At 38.5% G+C, this 18612-nt stretch overlaps 1 protein-coding gene across 1 annotated transcript; it reads right to left on the minus strand.

The window, feature by feature from the left end:
• Positions 1-12697: 12697 nt before the first annotated feature.
• Positions 12698-18032, minus strand: LOC108410473 (tripartite motif-containing protein 35-like). Its single transcript, XM_017681559.2, has 6 exons — positions 17375-18032; positions 16900-16995; positions 16535-16765; positions 16361-16383; positions 16042-16160; positions 12698-13670 (listed from the first exon to the last, which is right to left on the minus strand). The coding sequence occupies exons 1-6, from the start codon at positions 17777-17779 to the stop codon at positions 13147-13149; spliced, it is 1398 nt and encodes a 465-aa protein (XP_017537048.1). The 5' UTR covers positions 17780-18032; the 3' UTR covers positions 12698-13146.
• Between the last annotated feature and the right edge of the window lie 580 nt (positions 18033-18612).

The following is an 18612-nucleotide window of genomic DNA, read 5'->3' on the forward strand; positions in this document are numbered from 1 at the left end:
CTGTGGAGGAGGAGGAGCTTTGAAAAAGGTGGAGTCAGTCAGATGATCTATTCTTATTTTGTGTTTTCTACTCTAGAGGGCAGCAGTTCATTAATAACCTGAAACAAGTAGCTCCCAGATGAGTCAAGGTTTCTAAATTATTGGTTCATTTCAGCAAACAGAATCCAGGTCTTATGAATTAAACAGGTAAACTATGGGGAAAGACTGGCTCTGCGATAAGTATCATGAATGACGCCCTCTGAATGACGCCCTCTATTGCAGAGTTCACCAAGAATAAAACAATATTGATGACTTTATGCATAAAGTGATGTACTGTGTGCTTGCTGGCCAGGCTCTACAGTCCAGTGAGCCTACTGGGTCTTTTTTAATGTAGCTGCAGAAGCTTTACTGCTGTCTGTTGGTCATTAATACTCTGGTCAGGCTCAAGGAACTTTGGTTCTGCTTCACTGTCTAGGAACTGTTGGACAGAAGATTTTCTAGGCCTTGCCCAGCACAGGTACGACCTGTGATGCAGCTGTGGCAGCTTTAAAAACCTAATTTACGCTAAAAGCTAATGTTATACGGGAATGTCATGCTACATCCTGTCAGCAATAGGACGCAGGGAATGTCATGCTGACATCCTGTCAGCAACAGGACTCAGGGACCACACGAAACAGTATTACAGTATGTTTGGTGATCAAGCTGAGGGATTGATTTATAATCAGCTGTGAGAACATGCATACATGAGAGAACATCAAGCATAAGAGCTTCATCATACTATTGGATAAAGCAGTGGCAGCTACACAGATTGACAAAGCTATAGCCCAGACTAAAGCCATTAATTCTGCCATACATAATCTACCAGCATCAGTTTAGAGAATACTCCATTGACACAACCCACAATCCGGCTTATAATACAAGTCTAACATTACAAGGCTTGGATGTTTCTTAGATCATAGCTATGGCTGAGTTTTCTATTGTGCAAATAGATCTCCACTCATTGGCATATCATAACTATGTGGGAGAATAGCTGGCAAAAGAGAACTGCTTACCAACAGATGCCATGCTCCACTGGCCCCTGTGCTGGTGCTAAAGTGACGTGCCACATCTTCTCCAACTGTGGTCTATTCTCATTTGATTATCAAAGTCAATGAGACATTAAACCCTGTGTAGCAAAAGCTGCCCAGACTACCCTTTTCTGTTAGGAATTCAGTAACAAAGGAACTGAATCAACTGTTGTTGGGGAAATAGAATGGCTTGATGCCTCTTCACATGTGTGCACCCATTGGACTTTGGAGCCATGGCTTAGACTGCATGGAAGGATTGTCATGTTAACCTCTCAAATACTTTGTGCTAAAAACCCAAATTCTCTTTGGTGGAAAAAGAAGCCCTCACCTTCACACGTGTTCTAGAGAGGTATCATACTTACTGGTAGGGGCATCAATGCACCTTACAAACTGACTACCAGGCACTGACAGCCTGCTGGCTGCTAAGGGTATAGGCCATGTTATTCTGCTCAACTCATTTGATTTAATTATATTGCCTAGGCTCCCAGAATGCTCCACATGACTGTCTGTCTTGCAGACCCTTGCCTGGCATTACTGTGGCATTAAGCTCCAGCCCGCTCTTCCTCAGCCTATACCTCATCCATGTGGACCATGGCAAAAAGTGGCTATGGACATTGTAGGTCGATTTAACACTGTTGCTTGGGTCTATAGGTAAACAATGACCTTCCACTTTGACTAGCTCCACTGTAAAAGACAAATATTTTGAGCCTGCAGGGCAACCCTTTTAGTATTGTGACTGTTTCCTGGAAGAACAGCAAATATGTCATGATCACCCCTCCCTGCTACCAATGAAGCAACTGAATGTGCATAAACATACAATCCAGTAAGCTGTCCAGCAGAACCAGTCTTAGAAAACTGCAGTCACTGACTTTTTGCATGTGTATTGTGCCACACCTTCAAGTGTCTTTATGGGTGGCACCATGCTACTACCCTTTTCTACTGCTGTGTTTCCACTGCTGGTATCTCACCACCAGGAAAGAATGAAGGCATACACAGACTGAAAGCAGGCTGCACTCATTGCTAGGTTCCAATGTGTGGGTCATAAACACCTTGCATTTTCCCGAAAGCCAAGATATTTAGTGACCCTATTACACTTGATAAGACAGACTGTCCGCGCGCCTACATATTGAGTAATGGAAGAACTTGGAATGCCACATCTCATCCAGACTTCAGCCAGCAGGTTGAATCTAAAGGCTGCTGAAATATTCAATTCAATTCAAGTTTATTTATATAGCGCTTTTTACAACAAGGTTGTCACAAAGCAGCTTTACAGAAAAACAGGTCCACGCCTCTTATGAGCATCACCACAGTGAAGCCAATTTTGTGGTGACTATATAGTTATATATATAGTTAGGAAGTGTGTGGTTGTTTGCTCTGATTTGCTGATGATTGCTGATCATTAAAAGAAGCTGACGGTATGTAATTACTCGCCATTGACCACAACAGTTTGGCTTAAAAAGAGGAGAAATTCAACCTCCACTTTTTTTCAGATCTGAATGGTGTTTCTGTCCATCCTTCCACTGAAGACAATTCAATGCTATGAGTCTGAAAGGATGGGTAGCTGTTCAAGAAGCCATTACTGAGGAAAAAAGTGGACAAAAAAAGAAAAGAATTGAAAATTCAGACAATGAAACTGCTGAAGTTCTCAGAACAGTGGGCTGGCCACCCCAGAATTCAGACCTCAACATCAAATGAATGTGTTTGGGGTTACTTTGACTCCTGAGAAGCAGTAAAAAGCAATGAACTTCTATGATGGCACGTGTTTACAAGAAGCATGGAAAGGTATCCCAGCAGATTTCTTTAAAAAACTGAAAGCAAGCATGTCAGTACAATTGCAGTGCTGAGAAAGATCTATCATCCCAATAACACCAACTCAGTGCTGATCATGTTGGGGTCCTGACCACTGGTGAATGGGGGAAAGGAAAGCTGACACGTTATACAGAAAAATAGATGGACAGATTGACTGGTATTCAATAAAAAAACGTATTTAAAAAGAAAAAGACATATAAACAAAAATGAGCAGAGTTACTTTCATACCTTATAGTCCGTCACAGCTTCTTCTACTGGACAGAATTTGTGATTTCTGTGGTTCTTTGAAGTCTGACACACCAGACACACAGGCTGCTGATCATCCAGACATAAGAGTTTGAGTTTCTCATTGTGAAGAATGCAGAGCACCTCAGAACCTGCTGAAGATCTCTGACTCCTGCTCTCTAGAAAAGACTCACAAAGGTTCTTCAGTACAAGATTAATGGGAGGCTCTTCTTTAGAGGATCTTCTTTTACACACTGGACATTCTCGAGAGGTCTTAGTTTCCCAGAACTTCTGCAGGCAGGTTTTACACACACTGTGGCTGCACGACAGAACAACAGGATCCCTGAAGATGTCACAGCACACACAGCATAAGAGATCCTCCTCTGTTAGAGAGCATTTGGATGCCATTGTCTCCAACAGCTGATGATCACTTTTTTAAAGGCTTCTTTTGTCCAAATGTCACTCACAGTTTATGGATTTCTGTACAGAGCACAGCAGAAGTGTTCGGAATCAGTCACTGTAGTCCTTTATTTCAAGTTAATAAAGAAAAAAAAAGGAGTTGTTAGAAGAATATGTGTCCTTCTGCTGAGGTAAGCTGGAATGAGGCTCAAAGAATCAGGCAGTATGAGTTTCAGTTTCTTGCAGAAGGTCGATTGCAGAAGGGAGGAGGGGCTTTGGAGAGGGAGGAGTTGAACAAGTGGGGAATAAATATCATTTTTTAATGAAGTACATGGGAACTGTTCATGTACAACTGAATTAGCCATCATCATTGTTCTAATGGTGATAAACATTTGTTGTAAGAACCTTTATATGTACCTTTACATGTACATGTAATTTACATTACGTGTGTGTGTGTGTGACTGTGATGCACTGGCGACCTGTCCTGTGAGTGTTTTCTGCCTTCTGCCAAATGAGTCTGGGTTTGGAGAATGCTCAGTCAGTCAATTAACCAAACAGCTGCATTTATTTTACATTTTTGTTTTTTCTATTTCAGCACAGTCAAGCAAGTGAAGGACAGACTAGCTGAACTCTGGAGGGAGGGTGTGGCCTAAGGAGGTCAACACCCTATATCAAGGTGTGCATAATTATTAGGCAGCTTTTTTCTTTAGGCAAAATGGGCCAAAAAAGAGATTGAACTGACTCTGAAAAGTAAATAAAATCACCAAAAGTCTCTCAGAGGGATGCAGCACTCTTGAAATTGCTGAGATATTGGGGCGTGATCACAGAACCATCAAATGTTTTGTTGCAAATAGTCAACAGGGTCGCAAGAAACGTGCTGAGAAAAAAAGACGCAAAATAACTGCCAAGGATTTGAGAAGAATCAAGAGTGAAGCTACCAGGAACCCTTTATCTTCCAGTTCTGTCATATTCCAGAACTGCAACCTAGCTGGAGTATCAAGAAGTACAAGATGTTCAGCGCTCAGAGATGTGGCCAAGGTAAGGAAGGCTGAAACCTGAACACCACTGAACAAGACACATAAGTGTCTAGACTGGTCCAAAAAGAATCTGAAGACAGATTTTTCGAAGGTTTTATGGACTGATGAAATGAGAGTGACTCTTGACGGACCAGATGGACGGGCCCGTGGCTGGATCAGTAACGGGACAGAGCTCCACTTCGAGTCAGACGCCAGCAAGGTGGAGGTGGGCTACTGGTATGGGCTGGTATTATTAAAGATGAGCTGGTTGGACCTTTTCGGGTTGAAGATGGGCTCAAAATCAACTCCCAAGCCTACTGCCAGTTTTTAGAAGACACTTTCTTTAAGCAGTGGTCCAGGAAGAATCTGCATCTTTCAAAAAGACGATGATTTTTATGCAGGACGATGCTCCATCACATGCATCCAAGTACTCCTCTGCATGGCTCGCCAGTAAAGGCGTTAAAGATGAAAAACTTATGACACGACCCCTTCCTCACCTGACCTGAACCCAATTGAGAACTTGTGGGCAATTCTTAAACAGGAGATTTACAGTGAAGGAAAACAGCACACCTCTCTGAACAGGGTCTGGGAGGCTGTGGTCACTGCTGCACAAAAAGTTCATCGTCAACAGATCAAGAAACTGACAGACTCTGTGAATGGAGTTCACTGTTATTGAAAAGAAGGGTGGCTATATTGGTCACTAATTATTTATTTTTATTCCTCAGAAATGTTCATTGGAAAGCTTTGAGTTGTTTGTTTATAATTCTCACTTGAACAGATGAAAATAAAAAAAGTGAGATGGGAAATTTTTTTGCGTAATAATTCTGCACCATTATAGTTGCCCAATAAATGTGCCCATATAGATATTCTCCTAAGAAAGCCAAAACTTCACTTTTACTTTCTTAAACATTCATGTTTGAGGTTTATTAACATTTTGGATTAACTGAGAGCACTGTAGTTATCATTAATAAAAATAATCCTCAAAAATAAGACCTGCCCAATAATTGTGCACACAGTGTAAATACTTCCATAACCTAAGAACAGCTGCACTGAAGTCCTTGTAGTTACTGAATAGTAAGCCTTAATATGTTATAAGACTGGGATTTAGGGAGTTAAGAACTGGCCTTGTTGCATTTGCAGTATATACCAGGGCTTATACTGTAATCAAGCCTCCACACGGAACCCAGAAAGAGTCTCCTCTTCTGAGTGCAGAGTCTGCTATCACACCCAGGGACTGAAGGTTTTTTCACTGGATAGAATCATCTGGTCTTGGCAAAAATCCTTGAAAACACAACATATAGAGTTCCTTTCCAACTAATGTGTTACACAGACTTTATTAAGCAGAGGTGTCAAGTTCAGGTCCAGAAAGTAAAAGTCCTTCCCAGGATTTTGTTCCCACAGGCTGGCTTCTCTAGTTAGATCACACCACCAGTAGAGCTGTCCAGCCTGTTGGAACAAAATCCTGGGAAGGATTTTTACTTTCTGAACCTGGATTTGACACGTCTGTTATTAAGTATTGAAAGAACTAATCCCATAGCAGTTTAGTAAGTGTTACCTTATTTTAAAGTCATGTACACATGCAAAACCAGCCCTTGTTGTCCTTTGGATGAGTTTAATTCCTTTCAGAAAAAGAAAGAAAAAGAATAGCCTCATTAGATAACAATAGATATCATATATCTCCCAGGCAAGGGAAGGTAGAATGGCATTTACAGTTTGAGTTTCAACAGGTAGTTTGAGTAAGGAAAGATTAACCCTATAGCTAAAGGAAAGTAGGGAAGAACAGTTAGACAGGAAAAGAATGTGATGTTTAACCATTGAATGTTCATCCAATACAAAATTAGACAAGGCTGACATTCAAGACCCACTTTTTTTTCTCTTGTATGTAAATCCATGTAGTCGTTAAGAATATATCAGTTTATCACTCACATGCCACAGACCCACTTATCTCAGAGCTGTGCAATGACTTGCCTAACTTGCCTAACTTCTGCTTAACTGTGGAATAACCGGTTCCATCTGCACACACTGACCAGCCTTCCTGATCAAACTAAGGTGTGGAAGCATAGGAGTAATATTAATATGCTTGGAGATGCTACAATATAATTAGGAGCTCATGAAATGAAGGTTCTCCTATAGAAATCACTCTGTCTATCTATGTCTTTGTGTTGGTCCATCTGTCTGCCCAACCACCCATAACGTTTTTTTCTCCTAAGACGTCATCGTGGAAGGCTTGACACCTTCCTCTATGTAAACTCTATGGTGCTTCCAAGATCCTGCTAAATGCTAATATTCAGCCCTAAGGCACCTTTTTGTGGAAGAAACCAATGGTTTACATTAAAAAGCATTGTTCTTTCTCCCTGAGGAGCTCTGGAGATGTTTGTGTGGTTTTATGTACCAAAAACAAGAACATTTCCCAAACGTTCTTTATCACTTAGAATTAAACAGGTTGTATTTGTTACCAGTATTTATTCCTATTCAGACTTATATATGTAAATGAGCTCAGCTCTGATTGGCTGTACTGCATTGTGTGCCATTCAAAAAGCAGTCCAAGCTAAAACACTACTTATAACTTCAGTGTGAATGGGCAGGGCTAAACTGTTATAAACTGATTAAGTAGGCGGGCATAAATAAATTAGCTGGTTCTTGTGACTTCACAGAAATGATTTATTCAAAATGGGCTGTTTCACTGGCACACATCACATGTCGCTTGGCCTGCTGACCCTTAACTGACCCATGATCTACCAGCTGTTTTTCAAACCTGATTCTGGGGTCCATTCTTCCTTACTGTCACTTTCATCAAGCTTACTGTCTTCAATGTCAGAAGGAATGACCCTAACTGCCCAATCACATTCCTTCCTCCCATAAAATGTTCTTGTGTCCATTTCCTGTAAATATTAGTACATGGTTTGATTGCCATATTTACACATCTCATCACTCAATACTCTCAAAACTTGACATAGTGGTTTGCAGTCGTAGCCCTGGGGACCCCATTGAACTGGGCATTAACTGCTGCAGCTGCTTGATAAATAGCTGATCATTTGAACACGACTGCCCTCACAAATGTGGTCTAACTGCATAATGTTGCCCTGAGGCAACAAACAAAGAACACTACTTTAGTATGTAAAAACAAAATGTCTTTAAAACAACCAAATATACTTCTTTACATATTCAAATTTATAAATTTATCTCAATTTGAATGTAAAATATTGCTATCTGACCAATTGCTGGTTTTGTTTCCACTGCAGCTGATTCTTGAAAAGACCGCTCAACCCCAAGCTGAAATGTCAAACCCACTTCTGTCCGTTATTGGACAGAGACTATCTAGATAAAGAGAAATCTAAAGGGACAGTATAACAACCAAAATGGTTTGTTGCTTGAGGGCAACACTACGCCAAAGAGAGGGAAGATATGCTAACGTATGTTATTAGTGTGAAACAAATGTAAAGTTTTTTTTATTTGATTATAACAGCTTTGGAAGAAATGATTAGGATGGTTTATAGATTCATTCTATTCCAGTCCATTTAGGTAGCTACAGGCTTAATCATAAAGAAGAAAGTATGCTAAATTGATTTTATGTGTTAATTCATAAATTTGATTGTGTGTCAAAAAGTGATTATTTATATATATATATATATATATATATATATATGTGTGTGTGTGTGTGTATGTGTATCGTTGTTGTTGGAAGGAAACCTTGTATCTTCAAAATGATAGCTTTACAGGGGGAAGAAAAAACCTACTTTACTCTAAATATAAGTCAATGGAACTAGACTTTTATCCAAGTAATTGGGCCATGATTGGGCCATGATCACCTACTGTCACTCTTAACAAGCTAATGATTTCTTTCAGAGCTATTATAATTAACATTTATAAAAATATCCGATGAACAACTTCACCCACCTGTATCTGTATAACAGCCAGTTCTGTAGAGCTTCTGAATTGGCACTTTATTCAATCGTTCTTTTGTGGTTAAAGCTGGAATAACATATTGATTTTTAGCCAGCAAGCATCCCAGTAATATATATATATATATATATATATATATATATATATATATATATATATATATATATTTTTTTTTTTTTTTTTCTCCTGGTACCCAAAGAGTAAGGAGGAAGGTTTTTGATGACTGAAGTTGTATACAAAGAGGAAACTTGCACTTTTTAGTGTTACCATTTAGGGCTTCTGAATCTCTCACACAGAAGCAAACAAAAGAAGACAGCAGGGCAGTAGGCCTGTGTAATAATAACAAGATCAAATTACCCAGAGAGGCAATGAAATGTAGTTTGCATTTATAGAGGATACTATGAGCCACGCAATTAACAAAAAGATGAAAAACGCAATTAACCAAAAAGGACTGCATTTAGTGCCTCAAAAATATGAAAAATGTTCTGTTAACATCAGTTAACAGTTAGATTATCTCTCTGTACCCATGCTTTGTAAATTAATTTGCTGGCTTGTTTCTAATGTAATTTGTTTCTAGTTTACCAATAGATCTAACATCCAAATCTATCTATTTCTAATTTATTATATTATTTGGATTGCTTTCTCCTTAATTATTCATTATATTGTCACACAAGCTTTTGAAATTCACTGGCTTAGCATCATTTCTTTGAAAAGAAAAGTCTTAAAAGATCTAATAGAAGCAAAGCTTTATTTATCTGTACTCATTCATGAAGATTTGGATCACATTGGAAGGTAATGCTTACTTTTGACAAGGGTCCAATCATTTATATGGTGTCCATGCACTTATCAACAAATTTACAGGTGATGTACTTAAGTGATAAATTTTAAACAGAAGGGATATCAGTAGTACTTATTTAATAACTGGACAACAGTATCTTTATTGTATGTAATGTCTATGGCCAGCTTCTTTGTTATGGATCAGCATTGGGTTATACATGGAGTAATAAGGCTTTAACTAAAAGATCTAATCTAAATGTTCCTGATCTGGACTGCAGGCAGGCCAATCAAACACACACTATGTGTTTATGAGGCCACGCTGTTGTAACATGTGTAGAATGAGGCCTGGTGTTGTCTTTCTCAAATAATAATGGACATCATCTTGATGGCAGCATACGTCTCTCTCAAATCCTAATGGTACCTTTTCACATATGCCAGTCACCCCTGCCATCAGCACTTATGCTCCCCCAAATAAAACTGAGGTCTGGCTTTCTCTTTGTGTGATAGAGATTCATTTTTCAGTGCAGTGGCAGACAACAGTCCTCCTGAGCTCATGTGGCTATATTAACACTGTAGCATGGTGGTTTCTTCTGCGATGCTGTCTGAGGGCCAAAAGATCACAAGCACGGTCAACAGTGGGGTCCAGCTTTGCTCTGCGCAGACAGAAATTCCTCTTGATTCCCTGAATCTTGAGAGGGAATGTTCTTTTCCACCTGTTTGACAATTCTCTCATGAAGTTTAGCACAAAGTGATAAACCATGACCCATGTTTGCTCGCAAAGGCTGAGCCTTTTATTGGAAGGTCCTTTTATGTCTAATTACAGTGGGTTGCAAAAGTATTCATACCCCTTGAACTTTTCCATATTTTGTCACATTACAACCACAAACATAAATATATTTCACTGGAATTTAATGTGAAAGACCAACACAAAGTGGTATACAATTGTGAAGTGGAAAGAAAATTATACATGAATCAAAACATTTTTTACAAATAAAAAACTAATAAGTGTGACGTGCAAAAGTATTCAGCCCCCCTGAGTCAATACTTTGTGGAGCCACCTTTTGCTGCAATTACAGCTGCAAGTCTTTTAGGGTATGTCTCCACCACTTTTGCACATCTAGTGACTGAAATTCTTGCCCATTCCTCCTTGCAAAACAGCTCAAGCTCAGTCAGATTGGATGGAGAGCGTTTGTGAACAGCAGTTTTGAGATCTTGCCACAAATTCTCAATTGGGTTTAGGTCTGGACTCTGACTGGGCCATTCTAACACATGAATATTCTTTTTTTTAAACCACTCCATTGTAGCTCTGGCTTTATGTTTAGGGTCGTTGTCCTGCTGGAAGGTGAACCTCCGCCCCAGTCTCAAATCTTTTGCTGACTCCAACAGGTTTTCTTCCAAGATTGCCCTGTATTTGGCTCCATCCATCTTCCCATCAACTTTGACCAACTTCCCGGTCCCTGCTGAAGAGAAGCACCCCCAGAGCATGATGCTGCCACCACCATATTTGACAGTGGGGATGGTGTTTTCAGAGTGATGTGCAGTGTTATTTCTCCGCCACGCATAGCGTTTTGCATTGTGGCCAAAAAGTTCTATTTTGGTCTCGTCTGACCAAAGCACCTTCTTCCACATGTTTGCTGTGTCCTCAACATGGCTTCTGGCAAACTGCAAACGGGACTTCTTATGGTTTTCTTTTAACAATGGCTTTCTCCTTGCCACTCTTCCATAAAGACCACATTTGTGTAGTGCACGACTAATTGTTGTCCTGTGGACAGTTTCCCCCACCTGAGCTGTGGCTCTCTGCATTTCATCCAGAGTCACCATGGGCCCCTTGGCTGCCTCTCTGATCAGTGATCTCCTTGTTCGGCCTGTAAGTTTAGGTGGACGGCCTTGTCTTGGCAGGTTTACTGTGGTGCCATACTCTTTCCATTTCCGGATGATGGATTGAACAGTGCTCCGTGAGATGTTCAAAGCTTGGGAAATCTTTTTATAACCTAAGCCTGCTTTAAACTTCTCCAAAACCATATTCCTAACCTGTCTGGTGTGTTCTTTGGACTTCATGATGCTGTTTGCTCCCCAATATTCTCTTAACCAACATCTGAGGCCGTCACGGAGCAGCTGTATTTGTACTGAGATTAGATTACACACAGGTGGACCCTTTTGAGTCATTAGCAGTCATCAGGCAACTTCTGAATGCAATTGGTTGCACTCAGGGAAAAGGGGGCTGAATACTTTTGCACGTCGCACTTATTAGTTTTTTATTTGTAAAAAATGTTTTGATTCATGTATAATTTTCTTTCCACTTCACAATTGTATACCACTTTGTGTTGGTCTTTCACATTAAATTCCAGTGAAATATATTTATGTTTGTGGTTGTAATGTGACAAAATATGGAAAAGTTCAAGGGGTATGAATACTTTTGCAACCCACTGTATCTCACCTTCACTTGTTACCAGCTCATCTGCTTATTGTAGAATATTTCAAAACAGTGTAACTTGAATATTCTATTAACATTTCTACCTTTTTTGTCCTGTCCAAACTTTTTTGGAGTGTTTCAGGAATCAAATTCCATTTTGTTATATTTGCAAAAAACAATCAAGTTGATCAGCCAAAATATTAAAAGTTGTTTTATACTTTTGTCAGGTCAATAAAGGTTCAAGAGAATTAACGAACTACAGATTCTTGATTTTACTGCATTTTACAAAATATCCTAACTTTTCCAGAAATTGGGTTTGTAGACTACGAGGAGCTTCCAAGCTTGTTGAAAGAAAATGAGTTTCAAAATTTGAAAGTTTAGAAATTAAATTAGAAACTTTCATTTATCTACTTTCTTAAATTGTTATTTTAAAATAATAAGAATATATTGAATACAGAAATTTAAATATCTAAGTTCAATACATTATTATAAATAAACTGAAGTAAAAACAAATTGTCTATTGTTTTATTACATTAACCTCCTTAGCAGGCCATTTTTATTACACACTTCCACAATCTAAGAATATTTCAACTAGTTTGCTTTGAAGTCCCTATAGTTAATATAATAAACCTTAGTATGTAAAAAGCCTGAGATTTTCAGGGGTTTAAAACACTGCTAAAAGTTACTTTCCACCACAGTCATATCACAATAAATGAGGCCTCCCTGCCTCAGAATGCCTTATTGTACTTTTTCTATTTACACACTTTTTCCAGAAAGTAGAAGTTAAAAAAGGAGCAGCTCAAAAAGAAAGAAAGAAAAAAAAAAACTACTGAAAAACTTTTAAAAAATGAAAAACATTTTTTAGACTCTGTTCCTCTCTTTTCACTCTCAGACTAAAATAAAATTATAAAACTCAGATGTCAGAAAAATGACTAACCAAAAATCTTTACAGAAGCTTTCACCAAAGTAAACAGATGAAAAGAATTAGTAACTAAATGTTAATGACGAAAATGTTCCTGAATAAAGTGCAGATTCTTCACAATGTAGAGTAGAAATAAAATGAGATTTAAAAGATGATATATGGGAAAATATTGAGTTCACAAGATGCATTCAGTTTATAATATAGTGCAGTTTATTTCACACAGTAAATTATTAATCTCTGACCCAAAGCAGATTAATGATGATATTAGGAGTCACTTTATGACAGTTTAAATCAGCATTTTATTTCCACACAGACATTCATAACTTCATCACTCACTACCTTATAAATGTTCATTCTAAGCAGCTTCGACTTTAACTGTGCTGTTCCACTGTTACTTGTCATGATTATTATTATCCCTGTTTTATAAGCCCTGTGTTTGCTCCTTGTCTTCGCTGGACCTTGTTTGAATCTCTGTCTGTGTTGTTTGGTTTTTATGCCTGCATTTATTTTGTCATGGCTGTCTCTCCTGCTCTCCATATTGGCTATTTGAACCTGGACCATTTAGACTATGACCCTGGATTTGCCCATAATAAATCTCGCTTATCTCTGCATATGCATCCGCTTCCTCACTCCCCGTTACATTACTGACATCTTCACTGGTAAGATCCTCAGAGGATGAACAGACGCATTAAAGAAAAGTGGTAAAACCCTCTCAGTGAAAGTGTGTGTTATAGTGTGCAGGTGTGTGTTGGTTAGAAGATCAGTGAAGGTCACTTTCCCCCTGTCCCAGTCCAGCTGAACTCTGACCCTCTGCAGCTTCTCTTGAGGTCTGACGAAGAGATCTGACTGTCCTGGACAGCGAATCCAGTATTTACCTGAATAATAATACAACCTCCACACTGAACCCCAGAAAGAAATTCCTTTTCTTGTTCCAGACTCTGGTATCACACCCAGTAACCAGTAATGACTGTCTCCAACCTGAACGTCCCAGCAGTGAATCCCTGAGTTAAAACCCTCAGAACCCAGAACACATGTATACATATCAAATCTCTCTGGATTATCAGGAAGTGATGATCTCTGGTTTCTCTTTTCTACAGCAGTGAGATCATCAGACAGGTGGAGGTCTGGATGTGCAGTGTTGGGGTCCAGAGTAACAGGGGCTGAGGAGAGAGAACACAATGAAACATCATGTTAGTGTTTTCATGTAATCTTTGCGGTTTCATTCCTTTACTTTAAATTTCTAGGAGACACATTAAATCTGTGGAATCTTATTAGTGTGAAAATTAAAAATGAAACTGTCGTTTTTAAAATGTCAGTGTATCAGTATGTTAGGACTTACATTTCCAACTCATATGAGCAGTTTTGAAATGCAAATGAACATTCATATTCTATACTGCAGTTTTAATTTGCCCTTGGTGTACTTGTATTGATCTAGTAAATTTTGTTAGGGGGGCCTCTAAAGTTCTCCTTTCCTTTTAAAACATTAATAAACCTCTGGGAAGCTGGCCCCCCCCATGTGGTCAGAAATGGAATAAAAATGCTACTATTGGTTTGTGCTACGTTTGTACTGGTTTGTGCCATAGAAACCATTGCTTGTGCTGGCACTGTTTTAAAGACATTAAACTTTACAATTTATTGACTGCGACATCAAGCAGCCCCTCAACAACGTACCCTGGTCCTTACAGAGTCATCTGTCTTTATCAGCTTTATTCAGCTTCATTATTGCACTGAGTAGAATTCCAGAGGTGAGCTAAAATTATTATTAGAAATCAATAGTTGAAAAACTTTTCAAACTTTTCTTTAAAAACGATTTAAAAACACATAATGAGTTTTGTGAAGTTACACTTAGTTTAGAGAATAAAACACTAATGTTGGTCTTTCAGTGTATCATTTGCGCTCATGTTAATGAGTGATGTTAAAATGCTCATCAAATATCAATGAAAATTTACTGGACCCAGCAAGAACACAACAGATTTTAATAGTAATCAATGAGGGCTTCATCCCACTCTGGAATTTTTTTGGATATTTCCTTTTGATTCCATACCAACCAAACTATGACCTGTCCAGTCTCAAAGAATTTCCATAAAAGAACAAAAATAAAATACAAAATCAAAAGATTAAACTTCAGTTTCATTTATAGAACCATATAAAATTTCAATGCTCAAAGTAATTTTTTGATTTGTAGAAGTTTTTCCAACTCCATGACTGAACTGAGCTGGAAAGTTAAATATTTAAAAAGACTACTGGAGCATTTCTTATTTCAGGAATCAATCAATCAAATCAATAAAATAAATTTACTCAGAATGTTTATTTTGATTTAAATCTTATTTAAATCATGGTTTTAAAATATTAAACCATGATAGCACATCTGGAATGTTTGTTTATGTTAATATGAGACAAAATTGTTCTCATTCTGGAAAAAGGAATGAAGGAAATGGAATTAGACATTTAATGGAAATTTAGGGCCAGAAAAGCTTTTATTCATTTATGCAGTGCAGAGTTAGGTAGGCATTAATTTAGCTTCAATGTTTAATCCAGAAAATAATTCATCTGGAAGATTACACTTCAGTTGAATTTTTAGAACTATTGTTAAAGTTTTTACATCCCTCAACAGTTCAGGTGGTGCACTAGCAGGTGAGGTGATGGCAGAGCAATATATCCACCTCTGATGTTCACTCTGTAGAGGAAATCCCTGCACAGCATAAACTAGAATCTGTATGTCTGGCTTCACTTTCAGCCGCCATTCTCAGGTTCTGAAATGAGGCAGATGTAATGGCTTTTTTTTTTTTTCAAAATTTTCCTGTCCACCTTAAACAGCACTGCTGTAACATTTGACCAGAATATTTAAGGTGGACCAGAAAATTCAGTAAGGAGTCTAGCGAGAAGATTGGCCACACGTTCGATTAAACACTTTCTCATAGGGTCATGCATAAAGACATCATGCATCACAAGTGGCATTGTTATTGTATAATCACATTAAAGAAAATGTGCAGTTCTGGAAATGGATTTTAATTTAAATAAAGCTTCTCATAAAGCATCTAAATCTTATAGTAACTGAAAAGTCAAAACTAGTTTACCAAATGGCAAAATAAAATAACAATATTGAATTTTCATTTTCAGCTCAATGTTGCACATGTGAGTGAGAAATACAAATAAACTGGCAGTTTAAATATTACATTTTCATTTTACTACTGATGTGCTTCCATATAAGTTTCTCTAAAGTCTATATTTCTCTGTTAATTATACTCATTTACAAGTCAGTGGAATAAAATGGACTCTTACTGAGTTTTGAGTTGAACACTTGAAATCACCTAATTTTGCAGAATTGCTTGTGTGGTTTTAAATTATTGTTTGATTTGTTCTACAGACAGATTTCTTGGTGATTTTGAATAAACTGTAGCTGATAGTATGAAGGCCAGGAGGAAGCTATGCGCTTACCTGAAAAACAGGCTTTGAGTTCTAAGCGTTCAATCTTCAGCTCTCCAGAACTTGATAGTATCTACTTACTCAGTTAAGAGAAAAAGAACTTACTGTACTGGAGAATCTCCTGCATGTTCTCCCACACTCTGAACTTCAGGTTGGAAAGGTGCTTCGCAACATTGATCAGAGCTCCTGATGTCTTCTCTGCATTTTTTGGTGTGAACTCGACTCTGAACATGGAACAACATGCCGAGCATCATGTTTGAATACTGTATACAGATCATTTGATTTAAATGAATGTTAAAATGTAATGTCTTTCATTGACTTCACTTGTTTTTATTCTGTTATTATACACTGAACATTTAAAAGTCTGGTTTGATTTTACAAACAACTTGTTTGTTAAAAATACACACAAAGACATTAAACTCACTGTTTCATTGTAGACTTTAAGCTCTGAGTGGGAAGAAAGAGAGAAGAGAATCAGGTTAAACCAATTTTTAAAGCTCCTTCCTCAGTAATTAAAACACATATTAGAAAACACTAACAGTCTCAGTAACTGAGTCTGTACATTACTTTCTTCAAACTTTGAATAAGTGACTCTCACCAGTAAGAACAGAACGTCCTCAGCCTCCATCTCCTTCTCTATGTTCCTGATTGTGTCTGAAAGAGCTGAGATTTCTCCATTCATCTCCTCAATCTTCCTCCTCATCATCTGACTCTTCTGCTGCTCTTCCTCCTTCAGTGCAGCTAACCTTGCTGCTTCTTCATCTCTTAGAAACTGGTGAAGCTTCTCAAACTCCTCCTTTATCTGCCTCTCTGTGTGCTGGGCCTGCGTCTGGAATGAGAGACGATTAGGAAACACAAACTCTAACAGATGATCTACAAGCGTTTACCACCTACAGGAGAAGTGGACGCTCATCAGAAACATGACCTCAGCAACATGTTTCACAGTTCAAGATGATGTTTCACCTTAATGTGGGCGGCTGTTTGGTCATAGTCTCGTTTAGCTTCCTCTAAGACATTCAGATTCTTCTGTAGAGGCTCCAAAGCAGACTTGAGTTTATTCTGAGAGTGAACAATCACAGGTTAGTTTGTGCCCTTGCTTATCTTTTAACATATTATTAGTAATCTGGCATTTCTAAGAGTGATACAAGGTCATTTCTTGCTATGGTATTAGGTGAAATAGCTGAAAAGGTTCGGATGAGATTTATTGTTCTGTCTAGGTTTTCTGATGGACATGTAGGACAATGCAGACTCAGAGAGTTGTGAGGGATCCATTTGCATGTTTGTTAACACGGCAGTCCAACAATTGTAGTAAAAAAGGCTGACCAAAAATTACATCGTCATTACAATAGAGAAAAACAAGACAACCACTCAGTAGTCAGACTCAGCAGAACTGGCAGTACTCCTCATCTCCTTAATGATAATAATACTCCTATCTTACCTTAATGTCTGTCACAGCTTCTTCTACTGGACAGAATTCATGATGTTTGTGTTTCTTTGAAGTCTGACACACCAAACACACAGGCTGCTGATCATCCAGACAGAAGAGTTTGACTTTCTCATTGTGCAGAATGCAGAGCACCTCAGACCCTGCTGAAGATCTCTGACTCCTGCTCTCTAGGAGAGCCTCACACACATTCTTCAGTGCAAGGCTAACAGGAGGATCAGCTTTAGAGGATCGTCTTCTACAAACTGGACATTCTCGAGACCCTTTAGTTTCCCAGAACTTCTGCAGGCAGGTTTTACACACACTGTGGCTGCACGACAGAACAACAGGATCCCTGAAGATGTCACGGCACACAGGACATGAAAGCTCTTCTTCTGAAAGAGGGTTTCTAGCAGCCATTTCCTCCAACTGCTGCTGTGCTGTTTCTCTGTAACGGCTCCTTCAGTCCAAACTCCACTTTCTCTTTCAGGACGTCTGTAATGATCAGAGCAGCTCAGTGGAGAATCAGCCACCGTAGCCCTTCAACCCACTGAGTGAGTTTTAGCTCCTTTCAGAATCACACAGCAAGAAACAAACACATACTGTCACTGTTTAAAAGCTCCTCATTGGCGTCTCTGAGTGAAGTGAAAGCAGAATGAAGATCAGGAGACAGGATGAGGTTCACTTCCTCCAACAGGCAGAGGAGGTGTAGAGGAGGTGGAGCTTTGAAAAAATAGGAGTCAGTCAGATGCTCTATAACACAGTCTATAACTGTATGCTTTCTACACTAGATGGCAGCAATTGCTGTTCTAATCTCTATAGAATGATTCTTTAAATGCTGAAGGTGAAGAGATTGTAAAACCATTTATTCATTAGAACTAAACCAGTATAAAGTAGCACAGACTGTCAGGCTTCTTTACTAAAGTATTTTATCTAAGTAAATGGAGGACCAGAAAGATTATGTAAAAGGAAGAGGATGGAGGAAGCTGTGAGAGAGAAGATCAGGACGTCAGAAATCACAGCTGATATTGATGTTATAATGATACAGACACTCCCAGTATAAGCAGACGTATATATGAGACTCTCAAAATGAAAAAATCAGAATGTATCATCTTTTTTAAACTTGAATGTTCACAAACAAATCAAACCACAACAGATGACCAGTTATCTAGATTGGCCAGTTATCATTCTCGATTCACATTGCGAACCTAACTCGGTCATGCAGGTTTCTCCTGTACAACATCCGAAGGATC

The sequence above is a fragment of the Pygocentrus nattereri genome, chromosome 9, assembly GCF_015220715.1.
Source record: "Pygocentrus nattereri isolate fPygNat1 chromosome 9, fPygNat1.pri, whole genome shotgun sequence".
Taxonomy (NCBI): domain Eukaryota; kingdom Metazoa; phylum Chordata; class Actinopteri; order Characiformes; family Serrasalmidae; genus Pygocentrus; species Pygocentrus nattereri.